Here is a 21,811-nt window from a genome sequence, read left to right on the forward strand (position 1 = left end):
ACACACAACTCTCCCGAAGACATGCAACTTTGTCTTTCCCCTGCTCCTTGCACAGCCACACCTACCCATATGGGAGCTCAAGTTTTTAACATGCAAGTTCCTTCCTGTCCCAAAAATGAAAGCCACTGTTTATGCAGTATGAACCACGTGTGATGTTCCCATATCTTCTGCATTCATTTCGCCCTCTCAGGGCTTCAAAAGTTTTTTCTTTTAACCATTTTTCCCCCAGGCTTTGTGGAACAAATTCCTGCAAGCTCTAAATGACTAACAGAAAAAATCAGCTACAGTGAATGATGTGATATCCACGGCAGTGGTGATGCCACTTGAATACTGTGCTTGGGCATTACAACACCAGGAGTATCCCAGGGGCAGTAGAGACTTGCAATTCTTTTATTGAGGCAGAGTGTAGGAATCTGATGCAAGGAGCAATGTAAATTCTGTATGGTCACAGGAGAAAAAGAACACAATATACAAATTATCATGACACTTATCTCAGAAAGCTGGAACAAGAACAGTAGATGCCTTGGGCTCCTGTGGGGTTAGGCAATTATTTTTTATTGCCATTTCTCTAGGGCTTTGCTTTCTCTGGACAGTTAAAGCCTTGCGGGTGGTATTTGGTTTTCCACAGGAGAAACTAATCATAGAATCGGAAGAATTGGAAGGGACCTCAGAGATCATCAAGTCCAACCCTTGAACCACCACTGCTGCAGTTACCAGCCCATGGCACTGAGTGCCACATCCAGTCTCTTTAAATATCTCCAAGGACGGAGAATCCACTACTTCCCTGGGCAGCCCATTCCAATGTCTGATCACCCTCTCTGTAAAGAAATTCTTTCTAATCTCCAACCTAAACTTCCCCTGGTGCAACTTAAGACCGTGCCCTCTTGTCTTGCTGAGAGTTGCCTGGGGGCTCAAGTATTTTAGGGAAGAGGGCTTCCAAAAAAAAAAAAAAAAAAGGGGCAAGAAGGGGAAATAAGCAGAGTCTCTCCTCAACGATCCCAGCTGCTCCTAGCAGCACACGGGTGAGCTCTGTCTCCAGCATTCCCGGGAGAAGCAGCTTTCCCATCTGCTCCCTTCCCCGCCACCCAACAGCCGTTCCAACTGGCGGTTGCGGCCCATCCCCGGCTGCAACTCCTTCGCTCTCCGGAGTCACTCTTCTGGGCCTCCAGCTGTAAACCATGGCACCTCAGGCCAGGCGCTTTGCTATGGACTACCGGCAGGTATACTTGCTGCCTCGCCGCAGAAACCTTTAACACACAAGCCCAAGGTCGGGCCACCCGCCAGGTAGAGAAGAGCAGCAAAGCTTGAAGAAACCCTCCCCCCGGGCCTTGAAGGGTTACTGCGGGCCAGGCCCCCTACTGTGAGGCTTCATGGCTGGTAAGGGGTATGACAGGAGCCGCTCCCCCATGCCCGGCCCCGGGGGAGGGAGCACAGAGCCATCTCCTCCTCAGCCGCCGCGGCCTGCCGTCTCCATGGTTACGGAGCCATTGGGCGCAGCTCGTGGAGGCGGGGCGAGGCGGTGCCAGTCACACCGCCCCCGAGCAGTAATTGGGTGTTGGCCCAGCGTGCTTCGCCGCCATTGGTGCTCCGCGCTGTATGGGCAGGGCTGCTCTGCGCCCGGGACGCGTGTGATTGGGGCAGGAGGTTGAGTGACAGGCCGAGGCAGGTCAGGATTGGTAGAGCTGGTTGCCTCGGTTACGGCTGGCGGTGGTGGGCGCCGCGTTCCAAGATGGCGGAGGAGGCCCTGGGAAGCGGGGGGGCGAGGCGCGGTGCGGCGGCGGGGGAGCGGGACGAGGAGGGAGCTGTGGCGGAGCGGGGCCCGGGCGGGGCCTATCACATGTTCGTGCTGATGGAGGACCTGCTGGACAAGCTGGAGCTGCTGAACTACGGAGAGGAGGCCCTGCGGCGCCACAATATGCGACCGCTCTCCAGGTGCCCCCGGCCCGTTTCACAGGGCGGCTGGCGGCGGCGCCTGGGGAGACGAAGGCTCCGGGAGGGCGGCGGCTGCCTCCCCCGGAATGCATTCTGTGGCGGCAGGCGGGGGTCCCGCTGGAGCTGGAGAGTGCGGAGCTCCAGGCCTGAGGGTCGGCAGCTGCCAGGGCTGTAGCGAGGGGCGCGGGTACCGCGGGTGTGGGGGTCGGGGTGTAAGCCCTGCGTGTTGGTGGGAGGATATCCCCACGGGAGGTGATGTCCCTGTGGTTAGAGAAGGGAGGCCGGCTCTTAGGTGACAACTCAGGTGCCTACTAGGTCAAGTGAAAAGCAGTCAAGTTCACAGCTTCCCCTATGATGTTGAAGCTTTCAAACGGGGATGCCCTTCTAAAGGCTGAGGTGTGATAGGAAATAGTCGCTTAACCTTCCCTGCTCCCAGTAGATATTAAATATTTGCATGTTAGCGTGTCTGTGCAAAAAAAAAAAAAAATGTTCTACCCCAGGTTAATTTCTTATGTTCAGAACAACTATTTCTGGGGTTGTGTGTATTTGTAAGGGGGCTTGGCCCCCTTGTTTTTAAGTTTTCATACCTAATATACATTTGTTTTGAATGTTTTGTTGTTTTTTAAAATTATGGTGGGACAAAAAACAGGGCCAGTGTGCTCCCAATATTTGCCTGCCCAAATAACTTTCACATTCATCTGTTGTTTTTGACCAGGCTCCACAGCAGCACATCACATATTTAAGCTTTCTGTAAGCAACAGGTTGGTAGAGGTAAAATGCAAAGTCCATATTGTTCTCATGTTGGGAAGGAGGCTTGAGTATGAGCATGGTGGCTGTGGTCTGGTTTTAGCCACCTACCACACCATCATTACTTTTGGAGTTAGGAAGCAAACCTTTGTCCACAAAGCAGCCACTTGTACAAAGGCAAATGTTTGTTTCTGAGTATCCAGTGAGCACACATGACTTATACTTTTTGGAGGACTAAATGTGATCTAATTTTATGGGTTGAACTCTCCTCAAGACCACAGTTTTCAATGTAGTGTGATCCAAAATAGATCCAGTTTGTGTACCTGGCTTAAGGAAACCAAAGCACAGTAGTTTAGAATGGGTGGCAGGATCACTTCAGAAACATGCACCTCCTCTGAGCTTACACACTGATGTGGGTACTGTTGCCACTCCTAAGGAATATAGGAATATAGGAAAGGGAAAAGACTTGTGGAACTTTGGAGCGAAAGGAACTGGATGTATTGCTAATGTCAGGAAGAGTATCTGGGAATGTTAAGGAGGTGAGGTTACTGTGGTATAACAGCATGAGGCCAATATGCAGAAAAAAGGGACATCTCTAGGCAATGAGGCTTCAGTAAATTTCTTCTCCCCTCCTCAGGGAAGTGCCCTTCATGTTTTCATGTGGTGGCTTGGTGACTTAGTTATTTTTAAACAGGTGTAATCATAGTTCCAAATACAGATGCTTTTATATGTCCTAAGGAGAACAATATGCACTCCTAAAGCATTTTTCAGTGTGTTCTGAAGTAGACAGAAGATGAGACAAACCCATCCTGGCTTTCATTATCATGGGTAAAGGTATAAAGCTTTGGCAATAGATCATTTCAGTTTTGTCTTCGAAGTATGCTGTTTGCTGTGTGATGTTGGCAATAGTTATCATCCACTTTTGCTAATTATTCAGAGGATGTTTTTAAAATTTAAATTTTGTCTTGCATTGCAAATCACTTGCCCTGTGAAAAATGTCCATGATTTGGCAAAATCCTAGCTCATTCATGGCCTACAGTTACTGGCAGTTGTAGATCTTTTGACTTCTGATTCTTTTGAGCTTTTAAGTATTTGTGCTATGCAAGGGACATTTGAACTAATCCATTGTATTAGCTCTTAATTAGTCAGTGTTCATATTTTATGAAGTGATGGGATGAATTCTGCATCCCTAAAACTAAATAGAAACAGAATTGAGCTCTTCATGACTTGAGACTGCTCAGGTAAATAAGAGGAGTGCCTTGGGTTCATGTTTGGTGGTGTTTAAGTGCAGCTGTGTAATGCTGTTCAGAGGGGAGAGGAGTACCACATTTTCTTTTGATTCCTTGGACATCTAATGTTGATTAATAGACCGTTTCCTGCTTACTCAAATCAGGAACCATGATCCATGCAAATGAGCTGCATGCAGAAAACTTAGTTTACTGTGGTTATGTGCAGAACTAGACATCCTGAATTTAGTTCAGATGGATCACTCTTTGAGAAAGTCAGTGACAGTCTGTGCTGGCTTATAATGCTGTAGGAGCTCCAGGAGGTAAAAATACTTACTGTTTTTCCCCCCTTTTTCTGGACAGGCACTATTTTGCACTGCCCACTAATCCTGGTGAGCAGTTCTTTATGTTTTGCACACTTGCTGCTTGGCTGATCACTAAAGCTGGACATCCCTTCGAACAGCCACAAGAATGTGATGACCCCAATGCAGTCATCTCAAATGTACTCTCAGAGCTGCGATCATTTGTAAGTGCTGAACGTGCTTCAGAAATAACAGTAATGGCAGGCTTCCTCTCCTCTCTGATCATGTTCCCAAGGGCCAAGCAGACTTTTCCAATCTATCCATCTGTACTATGTTGGTTACTTAATTGGAAGCTTACATGGTCTGTACCCACTTGCTAATATTTTGGCACTACAAATGTGGTGTTACAATGTTATATGTGACTTCAGCTAGCTTTGTTCCACAGACTGTACTATGGATTAGATTTGGCTTACTTGTTGCACTGTCACATATGTTGCTCATTTAGAGTCATGTAATTTACAAAGATTTTATCTGGAAAGTTTACACAGTGTTTGTGATCTGCCAAATGGTATAATGAAGGGAAAGGTTTAAAATTGTGTTCACATTTTCTTTTTTTTTTTTTTTTTTTTTTTTTTTGGTTTGGTTTGGGTTTTTTTGTTTGTTTGGTTTTGGTTTTTTTGTTTGTTTGTTTGTTTTGTTAAAGAGGTTGCATAAACTGCCAGTAACTTCTGGGATTTTTTTCAATATCAAAAAAGCCAAACCCTGAAGGTCAGGAGAGTCCATCAATGTAGGGGAAGTATGTTTTTATGGGAGAGTATACTGTGGTGCAGCTGTGAATGGTGTTAAGAACACTGCTCTCTGAAGGAGTTAAACCGTAACAAACAAACGTTTATTCTGCAGGACAGTAGTAAATAAAAATTTTAAAAATTATAAATAAGATCTTGAAAAGCTGGTGGTTATGTCTTAGTTTCTGAATTTCTTTGTAGCTCTTTTTAACCTTACCAGCGTGTCACTTGTTTGCTTGGCCGTCTAGCTCCTTTGTGGCTTCTGACTCTTCTGCTCCCTATAGGTATCTTCTTACCAGGTGCTTTGACCTTTCTACACTGTATCTGGTCCTTTGGTTGTTCTTTTTTCCCTTCTGTTGCCTAACATGGTGGAAGAAAATCTTCATACATAGTAGACACTTCAGTTCTAGTGTAAAAACTCTTGTTACCTCTATGAGAGGAAATTCAGATTGATGGGTAGCCATTAGTAAACAACATCTCTCTCTATTTTAGGGAAGGCCTGTGGATTTTCCTCCCTCAAAATTAAAGGCTGGTAACGGAGAGCAGGTGTGCTATGTTCTTGATTGTTTAGCTGAAGAAGCCCTGAAATACACTGGCCTTAGCTGGAAAAGGTAGAGTACCCCTTTAGGCATCCTCCCTTATGCATTGTTTTCCAGCAAACAAATGTGCTACAAAACCCAGTAATGACTAAAAATGCTTTACTTGATGTTTCATGAGATGCAAAATTCAACCAGGCTTGATGCAGTGGGGCTAATTCCTAATGCAGTTTCACACAATTTAGTCTTTTACCAGCAAGGATGAGGTTGAGCCATTAATAGACTTAGCTAATCAATAAATGTCCGAGACATTACCTTTTTTCAGTAATTTTCCTATGCATAACTGCTTGCTGATCTGCTAGGTGAGTTGAAAAAATTTGATGTCCTTTTAGGTCCTATCAGTCAATAGCTAAATTCTTGACCTGTTCAGTCAGAGACAGGCATAGGATGTGACCATATTAGAAGCAGTGTGCAGTAAGGGAGGATATTAATCTGAGGGAAATTGTAGGCAAAATTAGATGACAGATAATTTCAAGTATATGAAAATTTCTTTAAAAGTGTTCTTTATTTCATTCCTCTGATAGGTTTTGAAATGAATATGGTGAAGTAATTTCTACTTTTGAAGTGTTTTACTGTTACTTCAGTTTAGTACACAAATTCTGCTGTAGGCTGAAAATAAGTCTGTGGTGGCTTGCTCTTGAATTTTAAGAAATTAGCCTAAAGGAGAAAACAAATCAAAATTTACTCCCCAGATGTCTTTTTAGTCTGAACATACTGTACTGCCTGGAGTAGTAGCTCATCCTTACTTTTAAGACAGTCCAAAATAAACAAAAGCATTTAAGGCTGAGTGTTAATTTTATTTCTTTAAGTATATGAGATCCTAATCATTGTCTAGTCATATTCTGCATCATCCATGCATCTCATTAAATGTTTTGCTAGCTTAGGAGCAATTCACAGAGGCATTTCCAAATTAGTGTGTTTAAAAGCTCTGCCGTTCTTTGAACTAATTTCAGGCCAGTATATCCAGCAGAAGATCTGGAAGAAGAAGAAATAACAGAAGATGATGCAGAATTAACACTTAATAAAGTTGAAGAGGATGTTGCGGTGAGTTTGCCTGACTGTTTTTGATTATATTAGTAAACTATAAGGAAGTTTTTACTCGCTGCTCATTTTGCTTGGCTTTGTTTAAGTCTTTTCTATTACCTGTTCAATTGCCCTTTTCCCCTATGTCTCCATTCCTGTATCATCAGCTTCTCTGTAGAGTTTATTTCCTTTCAGATAAGGTCATTAATTCTTTGGTACAGAGCATGTGTTCTTATGTGCATTTATAGTTAATCTGAAGTAGAATCTAATCATACATTAAAATTACATAAATTCAGAATTGGTTTTCTGCTAATGCAAGCTGTTGATGTTAAACAAAACTTCAATCCCTGTCTACAGAATTGGTTAATATTTGGTTAAAATTTGTCCAGTGCTTATTTAATAAAAGACTCACTGCTCTAACTCAGATTTCACTGCAAATAAGAAACAGTAACTTTGGTACTTCGCTGGTCTGAAGATTTGGGAACAACTGGAAAGAAAGCATTTGCTTAAAAGACCAACAATGACCTAAATAAAGCTTGCAGACTTTTTATGTGGACAAAGGTCATGGCAGCTCATTGCTATGTATTCCATGAATAGAATGGTAATGTCCTATCATCCATTCTGACTGTAGAATAAGTGTTTCTGTGTGCTTTGAAATACCTTTTACCAACAAGATGGCAAAGTTTGAGGATCAGGTGTTTTATTCCTGGGTTTTAACTCTTTAATAAGTATAGTGAAGTTGCCATGTCTATAAAGCAGCCTATGAAATACACTTATAAGTTCAGATATGCTTTTGAGGCTTATGGATGGATGTTGAACAGAAGTTCTGGCTTGCTGATTGACTTTCTCAGAAGATTATTTTTATGAGAGCTGAAGTCTCACTGTAAACTCGTTGTACAGCGTGATGAAACACTGTCATATTTGCAGGCTTCTGCCAGTCTCCTTGAAGTGAGATTTATTTTTTTACTGATGATTTAAGTTTTTTTCTGTAGAGGAAAGTTAGCGGAAGACAAAGTGAAAGCTGCAAAAAGTTAGTTTCACATCCAGTTTCTCCAAAAGCTGTTGACTCTGTACAAAATAAATGTAGGTCAAAACCAAAATATTGAAAGCTGTGAGTCTGGAAGTGGTCACTTGCTGTGTCAGTAAATTACTTGAGGAGAAAAGAATTTTCTGGTGTGTTAAGGCCCAACAGTACTGTACAGAAAATGCCACAACTATCCCATCTTTTCATCAACATTTTTCAAGTGCTTGAGGAAAATTAAAGTTCATAAAAGTTGGAAATAGATTGTCTGTAATGTTATCATATGGTTCTGATTATAGTCCCAATTTATATGCCAAAATAATCCACAATATAACAGCTGAAAGATGTAAGAAAATCTACAGTTTTATTTCTCAATCCTGACAACTAGTCTTGTTGTTATGGTAACATTGTAATACCTTCTACTAGGTGCTACACAAATATACACTATCTGTTTAGCAAAAGACCCTGCTAGTTGAGAAACCATTATTTTCTTGCAAGTATTCAGGGAACTAAAGGCCAAACATGCCAGAAGAAAATAAAGTCGTTCCTGTTATTTAAAAACTAGGTAAGGTAGAGAAGTAAGTCCCAGGTTTGCACGAATTGAGTCTTGAAGGGTTCAACACTAGAACCTGTGTTCTTGCAGCTTTAAAGGTTTGAATGATATATTATATTCTCATAAAGAAGATGGATGATAAAGTTTTACTTTGGTAGAAAAGGTGACTAACAGAGGAGTTACAGAAGGACAAGGTGTATAAGGGTGAAGTGCTTGTCTAATAAAATGGCAAGTGAAATTCATTATAAACAGAGGGTAGTTCATGCACAGAAAAAGCATCTTTGACTTATGCAGTGATGGGATCTGTGCTGTTCATGGTCACTGAGGAATACAGTTTTGAGACTGGAGAATTCTATAAAACCATCAGGCCAGTGTGCAATGTCATGGACAAGCAAACAAATCAATAGCATCAATTTGAATTGTATTCTTCTGCACGCTCATAATGGGACATCATTCTGCAACTCAAAATGTGTAATACAAGCAACATCTAAAACTGTGTTTAGGTCTGGTTGTGGCTTAGGTTTTGCTTTGTTTCATTTTTATTTTTAATACAAAGCTTTAGGAAACGCATAGGAAATTACAGGTACCATAAAACTTCATAATTCATTTGATGTGAGAGAGCTTAGGTTTTGTGGTTTGTTTTGGTGAGTTGGCTTACTTTTTAAATACTGTTGCACCCCAAGGTAAATGTGGGGTAGCTTTTATATTTCAGCTTGTTTCAGATATTGTGTCTTCTCATACCATTTTAAGTAAATATAACCTCCATTATCATAACTCTCCATGTTTTATTCATTTGGAAATACAGAATTTAACACTCCTTGTCTTGGAGTATTAAAGATTGTGCAATACTTACTGAAGTCTTACTTTGCAATTTTCCCTAAGGAAGAAGAGTCAGACAATGAAGAAAATTTTATTGACCTGGATGTTCTAAAGGCACAAACGTACAGACCGGTAGGTTATTATCCATCAGTCCTCTCTTGAGAAATTTTTACCTCTATAGCAGCAATTTATTTCTGTTTGCTTTAAGTCTGAAAATACTTGAATAATCTAGACTTGAAAAAATATTCCAACTGAAATGAATCAGCTTATTTTAAAAGGAAAATGTGCAGCCAGTTTCTGAATTGATGCCATTGCAAGGTTGCTGGAAGCATCTGCAAGATATTTTTGCAGACACTTTTAAGGAAAAATGGCATTAATTTCTTGAATATATTTTAATCTGACCTCCCACTGTTTCTGTAATAAGTATAATTTCTTACTACATGCATTTGATAGTTTTCAATTTTAAGTATCATTAGAAGATATATTTATTTTAATGCTAATCTTTATGAATTCAAAGTAATTCAAGAAATCTCTTGTATCAGTACTCTAAATCATTCTGGATAGAAATATTTTTCTGAATATGAACAATGTGAACCACTGTAACATGATTTCTAACATCTGTCACTCTACCTAATGATGATATTTTGTATATAAACTTTGATTTTCACACAGGACATGAGTGAAACTGCAAAGCACGAAGAGATTTTACAGTCCACAACAGATGCAGCAGAGTGGAATCTTGAAGTAGAACGTGTGCTGCCACAGCTGAAAGTTACAGTGAGAACTGACAATAAGGTATGTGAGAATAGATTTGTATGGTGATTTATGTGTGATAATGGTGATTAAAGTGCATTCAGTCTGTGTTGTTTACCTTCTATTGACAAGTTTTTTAATTTTGTCATGCCAAGAATTCTTAATAATGGGCTCTTCAGTGCTATCCTGTTTCTCTTCATAACCTGTTTCAAGGAGTCTAGAATGAGCAGCTTAGAAGTAGACTTCTGTCTTTGGCAGGCCCAAACCCAGGACCTATACTGGCATTGCCATAAGCATTCTTTCTAGGAGCTTATATAGCACACACAGATCAGTACAGAATTGAAACTGCTGATTTGTAGTGGCCTAGCAAGTTGGGGGGTAGGAACAATCTGCAGCAGTGATACAGAACTGAATGAAAGATAATTGTCTTGCCAAAAATAGGCTGTGCTCTCAACTGCCTGCTAGATTGCTTGCCTCTCTTACACTATACTTCTTTCTTCTATGTGAAGAATTGCCTTGTTTGAGCCACCTTTCTGTGGTCTTTGCCGAGCCCATCTGTTACAGAGAACATGATGGTTGATTGTTGCAGTAAGAAATTAAAGTTTATTAGAGACATTCATGGAAAATTAAAGCCACTGTAGGAGCTGAGGTTTACTAGCTTGCAGTTTAATGCATAAGGAATATGACAAGATGAATGTGGAAACAGAATCCTTCTTTTTCTAGCTTCTGTGCTTTCATGCTTTCAGAAATAACTGGAGGTAAGTATTTCTTCTTTTAAATTCTACAAAAGAACATTATATCCTGTTTTTGAAACTGCATGCAAATTTAGTATGAGGAGAGGGTTAAATGGTTTAATGAAATTAGAAATTAGAACTTATTTGTAAAGTCTTGGGCAGTGGGGTGAGGCAGGGGAGGAGAGGTGACAGGGAGGGCATGTGTTTGTTGATTCCATTTAAACATCATTCTGGCAAATTATGAATTGCCACCAGACCAACAAAAGATCTTGAGTTTGCTGTAGAATTAAACCCCAACATAAGCATGTTTTCTCTACTAGCCCTTGTTTTGTTCAGGAAGAGAACAGTGATCAGCAGCACAATTGTAGGCAGTGGTTGAACCTCAGGAGCTGAACAGCTGTTGGAGATGCTAGGGTGTGCTCTTCTGAAATAGGGAGGCAGAAGTACCAGTCCTCTGGTAGTAATGTGCATGTCCTATGCTGGGACATGAAGCTTCACTTCACATCAGTGGAACTCTCTTTGATTGAAGGATGGCAGATGCTTAATTGTGCAGCTCTTCTAAGCCAGGATTTGGTTTGTACCTCTACATTATAAGTGGCTGTATCCTTCAGGAGCTCTGGGGTCAGGAATTACTCTTGCTCAGATGTTGCAGCTGAGCCTTGGGATCCTGGGGACTTCCTGGTTCCCATCCCAAACAGATGGATAGAGCTGCTGCTTCTTTCCTTTTGCAGGCTCAACCAGTAACAAAGTTAAGCATGACACAGACACACGAAGGACCTTGACATGGGAAGCTCCACAAACTGCCATAAAGAAGGCCCTGTCTTCAACAGCATTTTAGGACTGCCATAAAATGAGTATAGACAGCCAGGCCCCCATCTTCATCTTGAGCTAATTAAGATTCAAGTTCAGTAGTTAAAACATACACTCCCTTCTCTCTAGATGCACAAGCACATGCACATTCATGGATCCCTCAACTATTGGCATGGCCATTCTGTCTGATACCCCTACCTGGGATCCTGGACCCTCTTAACTGTTTCACTGCTCTTCTACTTGCCAGCTCATCTTCCTTGCTAGCAAATAGATGCATACACTCAGATGCTTATCTTAAAGGCATTCTACATCTATGGATCCCCCTGAATACCAGTATATACCCTCTTCTTGCCTCATTCCTGGATCTGGATCTAATGCCTACTAGTTGTAGGATAGTTCAGTTTTATGTCTGCTGTTGAATTTTACGCATGCAGACCAGGTTTAGAGAAGATGCAAGCACTTGCCTGTCCCTACCCCAGCAGCTGTCACGCAGCAACAGGGACTTGTGACCCCCAATCCCACTCGAGCTGCTGGCACTGAGCCCCTCACATGCTTTACTCACACTAGTCCTTCCCAGTAGCTTGCCTTTGGGATACATGTTGGTCCTGCCTTGGTGGCTGCCACCCTTGCCTGCTCCTGGGGCTTGCATGGATACCCCCACTATCTCCAGCTGCAGACACCACAGGACTGGGACACCTACAGCCCTGCTCTGATTCCGGTTGCTGGCCCCATACTCCCCCTCACTAGCATCTAGCATTTAGTCCTTGTAGCACTCATTCACACATAGAATAGTGAGATTGCACAGAAAGATGGTTAAAAAATAGTAAGTAGCTGGGACAGGCTGCAGTGATCAGGCACAGAGCTCAGCCAGATAGGTGAACTGACTGTCAACAGTTTACGTATGACCAAACCCATTTACACCCCTCTCTATTCCCCACTTTTTTCCTCCGTAGTCTCCTTCCCCTGCATGTTGCTTCATCAGTTTGCATAGCTGCACCAAGCCTTGGCCTGACTATCCAGAACCTACAGATTTTGCATTCTTATAACTTGCAAGGGCCAGGTTCGCCTTCTCTGAAATGATGCTTGTAGTTTCTTGTTAGAACATGAAATAGTGTGCCTGTTCAGCTTTGATTCTTGCCCTTGTTTCCCTTAGTGTTTATCTGACAGGTCTATGTCTCCATAGGTTTTATTTTTTCTCTCTCTCCCTTTTCCTTATCATCTTATTTTGACAAGGTCCTCGATCAGATAATTGTACTGATACGAACATTCTCACACTCCACATGCCCCTATCCATTACTGTAACTGAACAAGTTCGTTTCTTGTTACCGTCTCCATTACTGTTTCTCAGTCAGCTTTGTGCCTCTGTTTTGCCTAGTATCCTTTTGGAGAAGGTCCTTGATCAGATAATCTTACAGAAGTAAACACTTCCATATATCCTTACAGTACCTGTTTTACAAGACAGTCTCCTAAGGCTTGGTTTCAAGTTTTAACAACTTCACCTTTTTTTTAAAAAAAAAAAAAAAAAGAAAAACCAGCATGTAGACCAATACAGTGCCAAAAGCCTAGAAGTATTAGAAGTATTTCTTAGCGTGTTCTGAAACACAATACTGAAATAGCAATAATCCTGCAGTGCTGCTACTGTGCTTCATTTTGAACTCACAGTCTGTCTGCAGCTGTGCTTTGTGTCTGAGAGATGTTAAAAGTTTTCACTGACATAGAAAAACTTGTGATAAAGCTTGGGAACTGGAATTGATTTCTAACTACCTATCAAGTTAAAGCAGCACTTGTTCTCATCCACCATCTCTGAGTCCATGTATGTTTTCTGCAACCTAGAAGCAGCAAATAATTTTGCCCCTTCTGATTTAGTCCTGCTATCACAACCAAGTTTAGGCATCTCTGCCTCCTTTGTTTCTTTCCATACTTCTGATAATAAGAAAGGTCAAGTAGAAAGCTTAGATCTGATAGCTGCATTAGCTCAGCTTGTTGTTAGAGAAAATGAGTGCTTCAAATACCCAACACCCACCCATTCCAGACTATCAGCAAAATCTAAAAAGCATAGCTACTATGGTATCAGTGAGAATGTCAGTCTCAGTTTATGGATCCAAGTGTCATCTGTGACATTTAGGAGATTTATAAATTTTGTCACATTGAGCAAGTGCCTCTGAATATGAACACAGCAGTGGCAGAATGATACATGGTAGTAGTATAAAAGTGACCTGACTCTAACTTGCATATCAGCCTTTGTTTAGTAACCAGAGAAAAATAAAGTTGTACTTAACTATATTTTACCTTGTGGCATCTTTTTTAGGATTGGAGGGTTCATGTAGATCAAATGCATCAGCATAAGGACGGAATTGAATCTTCTTTAAAAGAAACCAGGGTATGCCTTGTATATGAAGAATGTTTAATTGATTTGTCAGTGTTGTTATTTTCTCTTTTATTTGATATAGGCTAATAATCAGATTTCTTTTTATTCTTGATTTTATTTGTTCTCATACTGTAAAACTAAAAAGGGAAACATGATAATGATGACTAGGGACAGTGGGACTGGCAAAATATCTTGTGGGAAAGAGCTGCATATGTGAGAATTAACAGGCATATTAGCGTTCATTAGTGGATGCATTACCATAAGTACATCCTGGCTACAGTGGGCAAAATAGAATAATACCAATACTGAAAATAAGTGTTGATAAAAGAACCCAAAATACCATTGAATACTGTTGTTAGGGTAACTTACTGACATTGACATTTGTAATTAATTGAGAGAGGGTAGAATGATGAAAGCAGTAAATCTTGAAATCTGTGTTTTGGAGGTGGACAAATATAAATTTCTTTTAATTGGCTAAGCATGGCATTTCTGTACTATTTTTGTCTCTCACTTGTAGGCTTCCATATCCTCTCTTAATTACAGCACCATTTTAATAGTCCTTGCATACTATCTATAGAGTGTCAACCCACAGAATATGATTTTCTAGGGTTACCTTGACAAACTCCATAATGAAATCAGCAGAACATTGGAAAAGATCAATAGCAGGGAAAAGTACATCAACAATCAGCTGGAGCACTTGGTTCAAGAGTACCGTTCTGCTCAAGCCTTGCTGAGTGAGGTAATGATCTTTTGTTGTTGCCTGCTCTAGTATTAACTGTGAGGAACACTTGGAGGAGTTATCTGTGCATTCTGCTGTTGGATATAAAGCAAGCAAAGTGTTGACTGGCTTTCAAATTATATAATTTATAAGCTAAAGTGATAAATTTTTAAATTCAGCTATTGCACATGGAAAAGTGAATGATTTTGCCTGAGTATTTTGTAAATCTGTTGTTGATCCTGAGCAGTTAGTAAATTATTGCTCCTTCTGCTTTCCCTGTGAAGTTCACGCATCTGTGATGAGTGGAAAAACTGCAGTCTGAGTCCAGCACTCATGTCTTAGCTTGATTACTTGTGCTAACATGCACAAAGCACTCATTACTTCTTTGACTCAGTTTTTTATGCCAACGGAGTGCTGCCTGAGAAGCTTTTTGGTCCCCTATTAGGAGGTCTGTGTAAGCTGCCATTTGGCTCACCCTCCTGTTTGTGGGCATGGCATTAAGGCTAACAGGATTCAGCCTCTGATTTCTTTCTATGTTACTTCAAGAAACTCCAAGACAGTAATTCACTACTGATTAAGTAGTATTCTGGGTTTAGGGATTAAATTCTGTCTGTCTTCTGGCTAATTTTCCTTATGTTTATTTCCTCATGCAAATGGTTAGAAAACATACTTCTTCATTGTGGATATATTAACACAATTGCAATTTTTTTAGTGGCTTTAAATTTGTGAATGATAGTCATTACAGGGCTGATGTTTCCAGCCTGTTCCCATACGTGTAGCACTCTAAACTTCCTTGGGACTTGGTGGAAGAGTTTCTGGAAGCGGGATGTGTGAGAGCAAGTTTTGGTGTTCTCTCTGATCTGCTCTTTAGCTTTGTCATTACAGCAAAAAATATGTTTCTTTCCAGGCTAAAGGGAAGTACGAAGAGGGAAGTGGAGGAGTAACTGAAAGGATAAGAGCACTTTCTGAGGTAAAACACATCTTTGAATATTTTCTTTTGCTTATTTTAAAACCATCTTAAGAGAGTTGGCGTTTAGTGTTTGCAGCTTTATGGTTCTTTCAGATTGGTTCTCATGGTTAAGATTAATCAGTTTGTTTATTGGAGTCAATCAATCCAGTCCCTAAATTTTAAACCCAGGCTTCCATTGATTTTAACTTGTGAATTTGGGCCAATTATTGCTAGCTTCTAATTTTACCAGTTTGTAAAAGAGGGTAAATGTCCTATATTTTATAACTTGTGTCCTAGAATTATTGAGGGTTAATCAAGTCATGTCCATAAATTCTTTGTAAGAAGAAAAGCATGACTCTTTATTTTTAGTTAAAATTAACAATTTGAAATTTTCATCCTCCAAGCATTTAAAAGCAGTATTTGACTAAACAGTAACTTTTCCATAACAGTCAAATTATCTAAATACTGTTGCAGACAGGAGCAGAAGGTCTTGAGATCACTTAAAAATCACCAACGGAGATGAAAAGGTGATTTTAATATAAATTCATAAAAGGGTGAATTAACAGAATTAGATGGCAAGGTTCACTGTGTTATTTACTGTATGGAAAGGACACGTAGGGAATTGGATGGGAGTGCCTTACACAGGTTGAGGGGAAATTATTTATACAGGGATAGGGGAGGCTGGGTCAGGAAAGGGTTGGAGTGATTTTCACAGGGAAAAATCAGGGAAAATTAAAAGGAAGGCCCTCCCATTGAGTCATGAGATTCAGGGTGGACCCTCCTGCTTTCTAAACTCCTCAGTGAGCAGTCTGTGTCTGAATCCACTCCTAGTCCCAGACTTGGTCAGTTTAAAGGGCTTGGGTGCCCGGATTTCAGTGTAGTGCTTTAATGCATAATTATGGGTCTGGTGCGATTTGAAATATCAGCAAATTGAGGTTGATTGTTACTATTATAACAAATCACAAAATAGTTCATATGATTTGCTGGCAATACTTAATTAATAGTGACTTTTAAGTAATCAATAATCAACAATTTATTATAATCAAACACAGTGATTCAGTAAAAGATTTAACAAAGTTTCTAAAGTAAATTGCTTACATACACACAGATACAGAGGTTAGCCTCTGTTAAGATATTAATAAATTTTGGTACCAATTTATCTCTGAACAGCATGAAAAATTTTAGTGAAATACTCTCCCGGTTGATCTACATGAGACTGAATTGTTGTAAATTACCCACTAAAATGAGATCTTTTTTCCACAAAACTAGAAGTAGTGAAGCGCTCACTCTTTTACTTCCAATAGACCAACATTTTGAAGCATGGAGTGGCACTCTCTTGCATTCCAGCTCCAAAGAGAGAGCTCCAAAGGGCCTTATTTCAGGATCAGTATTTATAGGGTCATAGGATGATTGACTTTGGTCAGTATTTTTCCATTGTGGCCACAATTTGAGTCATCTTTGGGAACTCTCAGAGTGGACTTACGATCTGAGCTAGAGGGGTCTCAGGTACTTTTGCCAGACAAGAGTTCCTGGGGTGGTTAGGGAGTGCTTAATTATCCCAACAAGAAAGTACACAACTATTTCATCTCACTGCTCCAGTAGGCAGGATCCAGAAGTGCCAGGTTGTCTCAGCCCACTGCACTCACAATTGAAACAAGAACAATGTTGGGCCCACTGCTCTTTTAACTAAATCATGAATAATGTTGGCTGATGTTGACATCACAGTGAAGCCTGATGAGGGAGGAGGTCTGAACCACCACAAATATGTGAAACTTTTTCTGTCGTGTGTGTTGTTTGTTGGTTTTTTGTTTCTTTAAATCAGTCCTCTGACAATTTTAAAGAAAAATCCTCAGTCTCCAAACTGCCTTAACATGTTGAGTGTTTCATGACAGTAATTCATTCAGAATTACTGCCTGATTTCCAAATATTTCAACCTGTTATCCAATACAGAAAATATTTTTAATGGCACTGTTTGGGCTTGAAAAAACCACTTATTTATTACACAATAAAGTTTCTGAAATTTTCACATAAGATAGATCACACTTTAAGAATGTGAGATAATAAAACAAACTTGAGATGTTGTAGAGTAGAGCAGAGCAGAGCAGAATAGTTCAGTTGGAAAGACCTACAGTGATTCTCTACTCCAACTCCATTAGATAATACAGCAGTTTTAGAGTTTTCTAGCAGATTTCTGAGTGTATGGATTCTGCAGCATTAGATCTTCTTTCTCTTTCACTCTCAAGGAAGTAAGTTTGAAAAAGAGAGTGCTTTGCCATGACTTAAGATTTACAATGAGTTTGTGCTTTGGAAGTTACTGACTGATTAGTAGTGATGAATATGTTACTCGTTGGCACTATGTAGATGCAGTGGTGCATATCTGTAATCAACTAAACACTTTGGATGTGCTTTCAAGCATGCAGTCAAATCTCAGCCCACTTAGGGATACCAGTACCACTGGAGGCATGCAACAACACAGTTCCTTTTGTGTCACTGAAGAGTCTTATTGCAGATTTAATGAAGGGCCATTTGTATATTAGAGGCAAAAGTACCAAATTATTACCTAGGCTGTACCTTTAGAACCATGTATTTGCTTTTCCTTCACTGCCTGCGAAGGCAAACTACTCAATAGACAGTGCTGAAATGCACTTTGATTCTTCATATCTTTTTTACATACTCATGCCCGTGCCAGTGCCAGCAGGCTTGACTGATGCAGCTTCATTTGCTGCAGTTGTGTTTCTCAGGTTTCTAGTGTCACCTGCTCAAGTCCTGACACTTACAGAGGAGCGGCTGGCATGGTCACTCTGTGACTTGAGGTGTGCAGGGGTATTGGTTCCCATCTTCCATTCAGCATCATACTGTAACACACTGTTGTTTTTATTGGTTTGGGATGCACAGATTCTCAGTTACATCATGTTGTTTGGCTAGCTTTTGTTTTGTTTTGGCTAGTTATTTTTTTTTGCTGTATTATTTACAACATTAATTTAGTTAAAGTTAAACTAAAAATTTTCTTAATGGTTGAAAAAAATTGTTCCTCCCTGTACAATTAAGACAGATTCGTTCATTTTTTTAAAAACTAATGCAGTTATTCAGCAAATAATTTGTTTGTTTTCTTTTAAAAAATTTACAGTAATCTGGTTTCATTAAGAAAAAGTTATCTATTTTAAGATTACAGAATTGTTGGAGAGAGTAAAGCAAGAAACGGAAGAGAAAGGAAGCAGTATGACTGATGGTGGTAAGTATGTTTTTGCCTCAAACCTAACACCTTTTTTGTCAGTGACAGACACATAATTTGTCCTTTATTGATAAAAAACAAGGCCAGAATGAGTGGCTGGTCTAAAATATCTATAAATACTAGAAACTTAAAAGATGTCTAAGAAAATCAGGAGTCAAAACCTCTTTGAAAAGGGTTATGTTGGTCTGCAGAAGAAAGAGGTTCCAGGATTTCCCACTTTGGTAAATTACTTGGGTTTTGTCTTTGCTTTGTGTAGGTATCAGCTCACTGGAAGAAATTCACACTTTACATGTTTATAAGCCCTTTTATTCTGAAATAGTTAATGGGAGTAGCTGTTAGATTCTCTGACAAGGGCTGGCTGGAGCCAGTGAGAAAATTAATTTTGGTGTTTTGATGTTTGGACTTTTTTAGCATTTAAAACCAAATACCTATTTGAATTAAGAAGTTTCAGGCTTGGGATTTAGTTGTTTGAGGTTTTTTTCCTGATAAATGCATTCTGTTGCAAATGCATAAGGAATGTGAAATAGAAATAAATTTATGCATGTTACAGTAGGGCTAAATATGCAAGCTGTATCCATATTTAACTGTAACCATTACAGCTAATTTACTTAAGTAGTTGTAAGCTTCACTATTTAAGGAAGTTTTGTGTACCCTTGCTTCACTGTGAAGGAGCTGCTCACCTGTCTCACAACCCTTTTTCTGTATTATTGCCTGGCCAAGGGTCAGCATAAAATCTAGAGCCCAGAATTACAAAGAGCAATATGATGCAGCAGCAGTATCCCTAGGGTAATATTAGTAGGAAGTGAGGAATTGGAAACAAAGACTGGAGCACAAAACATTTTAGTAGCTTTTCACAAGTAAGATGACCTCCTGCTGAAGGTGTCTTCACTTCTCTTCCAAACCCCAAGTCAGATATTGGGAGGAGGCTTTCAGCTGAGCAAAACACATCACTGACAAACCTAGCTTAATGTTGATGCACATCAACATCAACGTTCTTGACATTCTAGATGTCAAGAAGACAGCAAAATTGTCATTGCCTATTTTAATCTCTGAAGTGTTTTGCATATTAAAAATGATATCAGTACAACCATGTCTTTAGAGTACAACACCCCATTGTTCATTCAACTCTCCAATTTTAAGGAGTGAATTACAGAAAATAATGCTTTTGTGTTAAGTAGCTGATAGAATTGCTCTGTTTATCTTTTTTTTTAACAGCTCCTCTAGTGAAGATTAAACAGGCCTTAACAAAACTGAAGCAAGAAACCACTGAGATGGACATACAGATTGGTGTAATGGAACACACATTACTCCAGTCAAAGCTGAAAGAGAAATCCAATATGACTAGAGATATGCACGCAACAATGATTCCAGAAGCCACAATAGGTTCCTATTAAAATCCTTTGGAACTGACTCGGTCTGCCCAAAATACAGTTTTCTACCATTTACTTTTTTGATAGTTTGGAGGTTTCCTTTTTGCTGGGGGAGTGTTCTTTTTTCTTGTTTGTTTTTAACAACATGCTTGTAATGCACTTTTTAAGAAGTAATATGCATACTTTGAAGTCAGTATGGCATCGTGTTCAGTTTTGTGCTGCAAAGATTTCACAGAATCACAGAATGTTGGGGGTTGGAAGGGACCTCAAAAGATCATCGAGTCCAACTCCTATTTTCTGCAGCTCCCTCCCAAATACACTAAAAAAATCTTACTGATGAATGTGTCTCTACTTCGTTGGATAATATCATGTAGTGTGAAAGTCTAGAGAATGATACTGACAGTCTGTAATTATTTTTTTATATATTTTTATTTTCACATTGCCACTAACAGAAGCAATGATAACAAAAGCTATGTAAGATGAGAGACTATGGGCAGTATTGTTTGGAAATTACTGTTGGCTTTCCATTTTCTTTCCATGTGTCATCGCTGTTTCGAAGTCACTTTTATTAGCATTGGGCCAAATGCTTTCAGTTGCATTATGTAGTAGAGCTCCATGGACATGTTTGATTATTCTTGTTTTCTGTTCTTGTGTCAGAACAGCTAATTTTGATCTCTTTTAAGGAAGAATGTTGCCAAATCTAATTGTGTGCTATGGAATGATAAGAAGAATGTAGGAGGAAGGGTTTGGAAGAGGGAGAGTTCCCTTTGTCTCTGTAAATATGTAGGTAGGGAGTGATTCTAGTCATTTACTGGTAATGAAGGAGTGGGGAACAAAGTACTAATTAAAGTACAAATACATCCTCTTGCTTACCATTGTTCATAAGCCCTATACCATATTGGTACAATTCCAGTGACATTAAAATCCTCCCCTAACTTCTGTAGGCATTTTCATTCATTTTACAGTTTCACTTAAAGGTAAGCAGTATTTTGCAGAATCAGTGGCTCAGCTCTGTCTGGAAGCCAAGACACTTCACACAGTCAGTACTATAATCCAATTTCTTAACTTTGTGTTTCAGTATTTCATTTACCATTAAAAAAAAGCCCTAAACCCATCAGCTTTTATTAAGTGAAAAGCTGTATGTAAATGTCAACTATTATATTTTACCTGTGCAAGCAACTGCTGAAAATCTCTATGAATCACACTGGAAGTCAGTTTCCATCTTCTTTTGCTGCCTACCTATGTCCTCCCACATTCATCTTAAATTAGAATAGTTATTATTCATGTTCCCTTTGTTAGGTGGTGTTGCTGTTGCATATTTACTTTAACAGTGGGTTTACTTCGACTTAAGATAAAGCAATCCCCTCCTGCATTGCCTGCAAAGCAGCTCAGATGCTTTTGAATTGCAAATATTGTGCTGTATAAATGCTATTTATGTAAATACTTTCCAAAAAAAGCTCCTCCTTCATGCTGGTCTAACAAATACAATTAGTCAAAAATCTTCTCTTACGAATAAAGCCTCTTATTCTATTAGAAATTAATCTGTTGAGACAAGCATGTCCAAAAAACTATAATGTGGTAGAAAAATCTTCAGAAGAGAAGTTATCCTCATTTATGCCAAAGAAATTGTAAAATAACATGTTAATTATATGTAATTAATCTACATTATTTTTCACAGCACTGTCTGGAACTGCATTAATCTAAGCACGACATTTCTGTTGTTTTTCCAAGAGGGAAACATGGTCCTTAACTGTCACCTGGCAAAGAGTGGCATTTACCCATTTAGGCAGTAAAATCATTTGACCCTACTTTGAAAGGAGTCTTGCTGATCCAGCAAGTGGCCACACCACATTGCTTAAAAGCATGAGGAGAC

At 39.6% G+C, this 21,811-nt stretch overlaps 1 protein-coding gene across 1 annotated transcript; it reads left to right on the forward strand.

Annotated features, from left to right (window-relative positions):
* Positions 1 to 1,713: 1,713 nt before the first annotated feature.
* On the forward strand, positions 1,714 to 21,511 carry IFT57 (intraflagellar transport 57). Its single transcript, XM_030454094.1, has 11 exons — positions 1,714 to 1,932; positions 4,269 to 4,431; positions 5,485 to 5,603; positions 6,542 to 6,632; positions 9,068 to 9,136; positions 9,677 to 9,799; positions 13,610 to 13,681; positions 14,277 to 14,408; positions 15,295 to 15,357; positions 18,502 to 18,568; positions 19,784 to 21,511. Exons 1-11 carry the CDS (start codon positions 1,730 to 1,732, stop codon positions 19,960 to 19,962), a joined length of 1,281 nt encoding a protein of 426 aa, XP_030309954.1. The 5' UTR covers positions 1,714 to 1,729; the 3' UTR covers positions 19,963 to 21,511.
* Positions 21,512 to 21,811: the final 300 nt, after the last annotated feature.

This window comes from Calypte anna, chromosome 1 (genome assembly GCF_003957555.1).
Source record: "Calypte anna isolate BGI_N300 chromosome 1, bCalAnn1_v1.p, whole genome shotgun sequence".
In the NCBI taxonomy this organism is placed as follows: domain Eukaryota; kingdom Metazoa; phylum Chordata; class Aves; order Apodiformes; family Trochilidae; genus Calypte; species Calypte anna.

Excerpts from the sequence above, each read along its gene's own strand:
- IFT57 (XM_030454094.1), top strand. The coding sequence starts at position 1,730 with ATGGCGGAGGAGGCCCTGGGAAGCGGGGGGGCGAGGCGCGGTGCGGCG. Across the intron at positions 4,432-5,484 it reads TCTCAGAGCTGCGATCATTT|GGAAGGCCTGTGGATTTTCC; the intron begins GTAAGTGCTGAA and ends TCTCTATTTTAG. Across the intron at positions 9,137-9,676 it reads AGGCACAAACGTACAGACCG|GACATGAGTGAAACTGCAAA; the intron begins GTAGGTTATTAT and ends ATTTTCACACAG.